Consider the following 7,762-nt stretch of genomic DNA (forward strand, 5'->3'; position numbering starts at 1 on the left):
CAAGGAGAAGGGGGCGACAGAGGACGAGATGGATGGATAGTGTTCTCGAAGCTACAAACATGAGTCTGACCAAACTGCGGGAGACAATGGAAGACAGAAGCGACTGGTGTGCTCTTGTCCATGGAGTCACGAAGAGTTGGACACGACTAAATGACTAAACAACAATAACAACAAGGGTGTTGGGACATGGGTGGCACTGTGGGTTAAACCACAGAGCATAGGACCTGCCAATCAGAAGGTCGGTGGTTCGATTCCCTGTGAAAGTGTGAGGTCCCATTGCTTGGTCCCTGCTCCTGCCAACCTAGCAGTTCAAAAGCACCTCAAAGTGCAAGTAGATAAATAGGTGCCGCTCCGGTGGGAAGGTAAACGGCGTTTCCGTATGTTGCTCTGGTTCGCCAGAAGCGGCTTAGTCATGCTGGCCACATTACCCGGAAGCTGTACATCGGCTCCCTCGGCCAATAAAGCGAGATGAGCGTGGCAACCCCAGAGTCGGCCACGACTGGACCTAATGGTCAGGGGTCCCTTTACCTTTACTCAAGGGTATGCAGCACTGGCACCTCTTTTTTGTTGTTAAAAAGTGTGGCATTTACTGTAACAACTTCATGGTGAATACCAGCACCTTTTTTTTCTAGGGGAAAAAAGCACTGAGAGAATGTATGCCTGGAAAATGGCTATGGCCTGAGGAAAGTCTCAAGGGCTAACCAGAGAGGCTTGGAGGGCTGCATTTGGTCCCCTGGCCCCGAAGGTTCTCCACCCCTGTGTTGTTGGATGGAGCACAATGAGGGATACTCACTTGCAGAGTTCTTTGAAATTCAGCCACCCATCCCTCGGGCCTTCAGATACCACCAGCTTGGTTTGCAGGAAGTTGCAGCTGCCTGCAATGGAATCCACTGCAGGGGCCACAGCGTCTGTGGTGATGATACACTTGGCCTTCGATGCCTGAAGTCTGTGCTGAATGTCTTTTGCTGTTAACTGGGGTATTCCAGGCATAAGGATGATTCCTACAAGAAGAGCAATGTTCTTTTTAAGGACAGGTGGATCTGTGTTGTAGGAGTTTTGGAGACTCAAATGGTATTCTGGGCCAAATGGAGAGGCCTGGTGGCAGGGGTGTAGGAAAGGGGGACAGCGGGAGGGCCACCCCATGTGCCATCATGGAGGGGGTGACAAATTATCAAGGAACAATTACTGTCCCACTTGGGCGGTTCATTAAAAACTTTTTTTTTAATTAAAAAAATGCCTGCTCCAAAGGTCCTACCTTAGTACACTAGGGATTATATAGCTACATATGAAATTTCATGCATACCAGTTAATATCTTGACCCTCCTCCACGAAAATAGCTGTTTACCTGGCCGTTTTCCTATGTCGTGAAGGCTGAAATTTCAGCAAAGCACGTGCCTTTGCTAGACTCTTTTCCGGCACCTGCTAAAAGCATTCTTCTTTAGGCAAGCATACCTAGATCTTAGGAAGTTGAAGTAATTTTAATCTTAATATTTTTGCTTTTGTATGTTTTAAAGTAGGATTGTTAATTTTTCTTGATTTTACTGCTGTCGTTTTTTGTTTTGCAGGTTTTAAAAAATAATTTTTATTAAATAAATAAACAATAAATATAAATAAAATAACAGAAGCCAAAACACAATCCATCCTGTAGATTTAAATATCTATCCATAGTCGCCTACTTGTTATCAGAGGCTCAGAATCCACATTCCTTTGTAAGAAAATATGAAATAAGATAAAACCATTTTTGCAGGCAAAAAAATTATATATATCAATGTGTGTGTCTGGGGGGGTGACAAGAAATGTTCCGCACCGGGTACCACCTGACCTTCCTATGCCTCTGCCTGGTCGGTCTAATCTGGCATGGAGTCTCCTGACCACCATTTTATGACAGGTATGGGGGAACCATTGGCCACCAGATGTTACTAAACTACAACTCCAGTCATGCCTCACCATTGACCCTTCTTGCTAGGGCGGATGGGAGATGTAGTTTAGTAACATCTGGAGGGCCAGAAATTGCCCACACTTGCTTTATTGTTCCAACTTGTGGGTCGCCACCAAGAGCTGCCCCCCCAACATGATGCCTTCCTGATGTCTTGCACTACAACTCCCATCATGCTTGACCATTGGAAGTTTTGGCTGGGGATGATGGAAGTTGTAGTTCAAGACAGTTCCAAGAAAGGCTGTATTTCAAGGTTGGGGAACTTGTGGCCTCCTGGTTCTGTGGCTGCAAGACTCCAGGTCCCATCTTGTTCCCTGAACATTGGCCATGCTGGCTGAGGCTGATGGGATTTGGAGTCTAACAGCACCGGAAGAGTCACAGGTTCACCATCCTTTCTGTATTACGTTCGGCTATTTTTATTGACCTGTCCTTATGCAAGCCACGGTCACCAACCACCATTCCGGGATTCGGGGTAGGATAACCAAAACTCTGTCTCCTTTGCATAGCCCACATTGGTTGGAGAGTATATTGGCCACTTTCCTGGACAGGACTCCCAACTCCTCAAAGCTCCACCTTACTTCACCCCCTCTTCCATTTATCCACCATAGTGCTGGGTTAGAAGGTCTTTTTCCTTCCTGCAAAATAAATGCAGATGTGTTAAAAGAAAAGGAAAAGTTTGTTTTGTTTATAGACCTGATTTAGCAGGGGCGGGGGTCCTTTTTTCAGCCTGAGAGCTGACCGTGTTTATTTGAAATGTGTGTTTCTGGGCACTGTGATCTATCGTGTTTTTAGGTACCATGCTCTCGTGTGTTTTAGGGTGCTGTGTCCTCATGCGCGAGCAAAGCCCCCCAAAATGGGATGTCCTGATTTAAGCAGGACAGTTGAGGGGTATGTGATGACCACGTCAATTCCAGATCAGGCTTGGAGGGTGTGTGGATGAAACTTATTACTGGGCTCCTCCAGGCAGCCTGTTATAATAATATAACAATAATAATTTATTATTTATACCCCGCCCATCTGACTGTGTCTCCCTAGCCACTCTGGGCAGCTTCCAACCAAATATCAAAAACAATACAGCATCAGACATTAAAAGCTTCCCTAAACAGGGCCGCCTTCAGGTGTCTTTTAAAAGTAAAATAGTAGTTTATTGCCTTGACCTCTGCTGGGAGGGTGTTCCACAGGGTGGGTGCCACTACCGAGAAGGCCCTCTGCCTGGTTCCCTGTAACCTCACTTCTTGCAGTGAGGGAATTGCTGGAAGGCCCTTGGCTCTGGACCTCAGTATCCAGGCTGGATGATGGAGGTGGAGATGCTCCTTCGGGTATACAGGACCAAGGCTGTTTAGGGCTTTAAAGGTCAGTACCAACACTTTGAATTGTGCTCAGAAACGTACTGGGAGCCAATGAAGATCTTTCAGGACTGGTGTTATATGGTCTCGGTCGCCACTCCCAGTCACCAGTCTAGCTGCCGCCTTCATCCTTATTTGCTTACATAAAGCTTATGTGAAGATTAGATTGTATCTGGTCTTTACTCAACGTCTACTGCAATCTGGTGGGGGTGGGTTTGTACACCAAAGAGCATTATACCTGATTTGTCTGTGGGGTGTTTATACATCTGCCCATTAATCATTTGCTCACTCCTCACTTTTTAATGCATTCCTCCGTAATTTTCTTAACTGTAAAAGGTTCAATTCTTTTTTAAAGTGGATTTGTTGTGCTGGGATGATAAAGCGTTTTAATCCACTTTAATTGTGCAAACCTAAATTTTGTTAAAACAAAAAAAAAATCCTTCCAGTAGCACCTTAAAGACCAACTAAGTTAGTTCTTGGTATGAGCTTTCGTGTGCATGCACACTTCTTCAGATACACAAGTGTGCATGCACACGAAAGCTCATACCAAGAACTAACTTAGTTGGTCTTTAAGGTGCTACTGGAAGGAATTTTTTTTGTTTTGACTATGGCAGACCAACACGGCTACCTATCTGTAACTAAATTTTGTTGTATGTGCTTGAAACGCTACCACAGATCTCTCATGGTTTGGAGGTGCTTGTATTTTAGAAGTAAGTTGGCATCAAAGCATCATATGTGTGTGTATATATATTTCTAGAAATACACATGCACACACACACACACGTTAACTGCTTTTCAAGAAAGGACACAATCAGATATTAATTTAGAAGGAGCCACTTCATCTGTAGAAGGAAAGTAAATTCTACCTTCTCGATCTGTGACCATTTATCCAATACGTCACTTGCAAAGTTAAAATACTCAGGTAGCTGCTGCTCTCCTTGGCTTTGAGCTTCGTACTGAGCAAAAATGGGAGAGCCAAGGAACCTGTTGTGCCTGTGGAACCATCGGTGATGCAGTCGAAGTATCCAGAACGATCTGAGAATCTGTGATTTCAGTAAAGTTTTCATGGCGGAACCTTGCAATGACGTTAGGGCTAAAAAAATTAAAATACTCCTTTGGGTCACCAATCTACAAGAAAAAAAAGCACGGCACAGAAGAATAAATGCAATTCCAAATAATGGCAGCCATCGTCATCTTTAAGGCAGATTAGCACAATTGCTCTCCTGTTGCAGACCATGCGTTGATGGAAGGAAAGATACAGTACTTGCCTAAGGCAGGGGTGTGCGTCAGGGAGATATGGATTTATTGCGCTGCTCCAGATGACCAGTTTATAAAGCAGCCATCCTGATTTGTTTGGACAAAGCTTACGGAGAGATGATACTATGCCCAGCCATTAGCATTTGTTCTGATGTGTTGGAGAGGTTATATGGCAATGAGCACACACCCTGATTTGTTTAGACATCTTCCCATTAAACAATTTGTTCATCCCACAATTGTTGTTGTTGTTTCCTTCCACTCTTTATTATTGAATTGACAGTGTAAGTGAGTTGACAACAGAACTATTCACACACACACATATATATACACAGAAGTTTGTGTGTGTATTTGTATATTAAAGGGTAAAGGTAAAGGGACCCCTGACCATTAGGTCCAGTTGTGGCCAACTCTGGGGTTGCTGAACAACAACTCCCATTATCCCCGACCATTGCCCAAGTTAGCTAGGGTTATAGGGTGTTGTAGTCTAAGAACGTCTGGAGGACTTTACCACCCATGCCATAAATGAAGAGAAATAAAGAGAAATGCTCATCCAACATCTGCTGGATAAAATGCAGTTTTTCAGTGCCATTTTTGCTGTTCAAATGTAGTTGGGGATTTAGGCCCCTTAGGGGAGAGCACTAACCTGAGAGTTCTGGTAGGTCAGGAACTGGAGCAAAAGGTTTTTAGGAGAAAGGGCTTCTTCACTGGGCTCTGTCGCTTTTCAGGACACCTCTGTCTTCAACGCAGTTGTGGCAGCTATTGCTTGGAGAATTTCATACGCACTGAGGGTCCTGAATTGCCTTGGCAGGCACTTCCACAGCAAAAAGGTGTGTGGCCAAGTATTGGATGCCAGTGTCCTCTAATAATTGACATAATCCGTAAAATATGATGGTACTTTGACCCTTCTCAGGCAACAGCTTGAGGAGGGAATGAAAGCAACAAGGTAAACATTTACATCTGCATACAGATTTCTTAACATTCTCTCCCCCACCCCCTTCATTCCTAGAGTGACCCTGTCTCTCTGTGTTCAAGGGCTTTAAAGAAATCTCTGAGGTCTGTGTTCAGAGCAACAACATAGTGAATCAGACCACTGGTCCATCAGCTTGGATAGCTCAGTTGGTTAGAGTGTGGTGTTGACAATGCCCAGCTTGCAGGTTCAATCCCTGTATGGAACAGCTGCATATTCTTGCATTGCAGAGGTTGGGATCGGATGATCTTCAGGGTCCCTTCTAAGGCTACAATTCTAATTGGGTATCATCTGCACTAACTGGCTGTGAAGTACACTGAGCGCTCAGCTGCAAACTATTATCGTACGGTGGTATCATGGTTTGCGTACATCTTGGTTTGCATACATTTTGGATTACAAACACGTCAAACCCGGAAGTGCGTGTCCCGGTTTGCAACCTTTTTTTGGATTATAACCCCCTTTTTGGGGGGGGATTACAAACAAAAATTTTGGGGGGGCCTTGGGTTACAACCTGTTTTGGTTTACAAACATACCTCCGGAACGGATTACAGTGGTACCTCGGGTTATAGACGCTTTAGGTTACAGGCGCTTCAGGTTACAGACTCCACTAACCCAGAAACAGTACCTTGGATTAAGAACTATGGCAACCCCAGGAAATGAAATATGTCAACCCTAGGTAAATACCTTAGTTCCTGATTCCCGTTCACAAATTTGTACCTACTGATACACAGAAGATGCTCTATTGACAGTCTGCTCTGCTTTTTTAAATTAGTATTTTATTAGAAGAATTTCGTTTATAAAAAGAGTGATGAAAAAGAAAAAGAAAAAAGAATAACATGAATGAAAATAGAAATAAAAGAAAAACACTCCATTACATTTCCGTATGTTGTATACAGATGTGTATAGTCTTATTAGCCTAGTACAAATATCTTTATCAATAACTTAACATATTCTGTGTAACTACACATATTCTGTGTAAAGTCATTTCATATATCATTATATCCATCCAAAGAAAGTCTGTGTCTATATGCAGTCTGTTCATATGTTGCTAATGCTGTCATATTGTCAAGCCATTGATTAAGGGGAATCATATCTCTATTCCTCCAGTTCATCAATATCAATTTCTTAGCCACCATTATGGCATGTAGAATCCATTTTCACTGTTCCGTTTTCACTTTCCATACAATAGGTATATAGTTCAAAAGAATATTCACATTTGAAAATCTTAAATTCCTCCGTAACGTGTTATTTATACAATGCAAAACTTTCTCCCAAAACTTAGTGTGGGACATTGTTATAAATATGTGTTTCAAAGAAGCGTTGTCCCTATTACATCTCCATTTTACATCTCCTGCTCAACAGATACTTGCCAAACCGGATTTGCAGAGGTTCCATTCCAAGCAGTTTATTTATTTACAGGATTTACAAGTGAAAAATAACTATTTGTAAAATTATTCTTCCCCAGATACGTCCTTTACAGCAGAGAAATATTTGGGGTCATTTAAGAGAGTCAAAATGGCTTTGGGATTGCTCTCCTGCACCATTTCAGAAAATGGTTTACGCACCTGTGTATGTGTGCCCACTCTGGGTATTTATTAAATTTATTTTATTGTTTTTTGACACCTTAGAATTTTCATAGTGCGTTCAAAAGAAGGTTCCAGGCAGATTACTGCATATAAAAACACAAGCAAAACAGTAGAAACTAGTTACTGTTAACCATAATCCCCTCCCCCCCAAAATACAACTCCAAAATCAATAAGCCATAGAACATGGGTCCACAGGGAGGACACTGAAATAATCTCTTCAGTTTTTGAAGGCCAGGTTAAAGAGCTGTCTTCAGCAACCATTGAGACCTGTAAAGAGCTGGTGCCACATGTATCTTTCTGAAGAGGTAGTTTCATATTCTTGGTGCCATCACTGAGAAGGCCTCTAACCAAAGACCCACTTTGAACCTCTGAGAGTGGTGGCACCACCAGAAAGATCTCCTTTGATGATCTTAATTCCTGGGCAGGTCAATAGGGGAGGAAGTGTTCTTTCAGATATTTCTGTGTAAGGAATGAGAAAACCCCTTTCTTTGTAGGGGATGAAATTTAAGATACAGTGTTGAGGGAGGATCTTATAGGTTCTTTTTCTGTTCCTTCCTTTGTTTCTTCTTTCGTTTCTTGCTTTTCTTTATTAGTTTGTTTCTTTTATTGTATTGTGAAAACTTTAATAAATATTTCTCCCCCCCTCCCCACAAAAAGAGTTAAAAAAACC

The 7,762-nt window shown here is 42.6% G+C and overlaps 1 protein-coding gene across 1 annotated transcript in view; it reads right to left on the minus strand.

The window, feature by feature from the left end:
- Positions 1-75, minus strand: part of LOC309357012 (acyl-coenzyme A synthetase ACSM3, mitochondrial-like) — a 39,987-nt gene extending 39,912 nt beyond the window's left edge. Inside the window, exon 1 of the mRNA XM_081888879.1 lies at positions 56-75. Coding sequence (XP_081745005.1) covers positions 56-61 — 6 coding nt within the window. The 5' untranslated portion in view covers positions 62-75. The remainder of the gene's footprint in view (positions 1-55) is intronic.
- Positions 76-7,762: the final 7,687 nt, after the last annotated feature.

This window comes from Podarcis melisellensis (genome assembly GCF_964234715.1).
Source record: "Podarcis melisellensis genome assembly, chromosome: 14".
Classification (NCBI taxonomy): Eukaryota; Metazoa; Chordata; class Lepidosauria; order Squamata; family Lacertidae; genus Podarcis; species Podarcis melisellensis.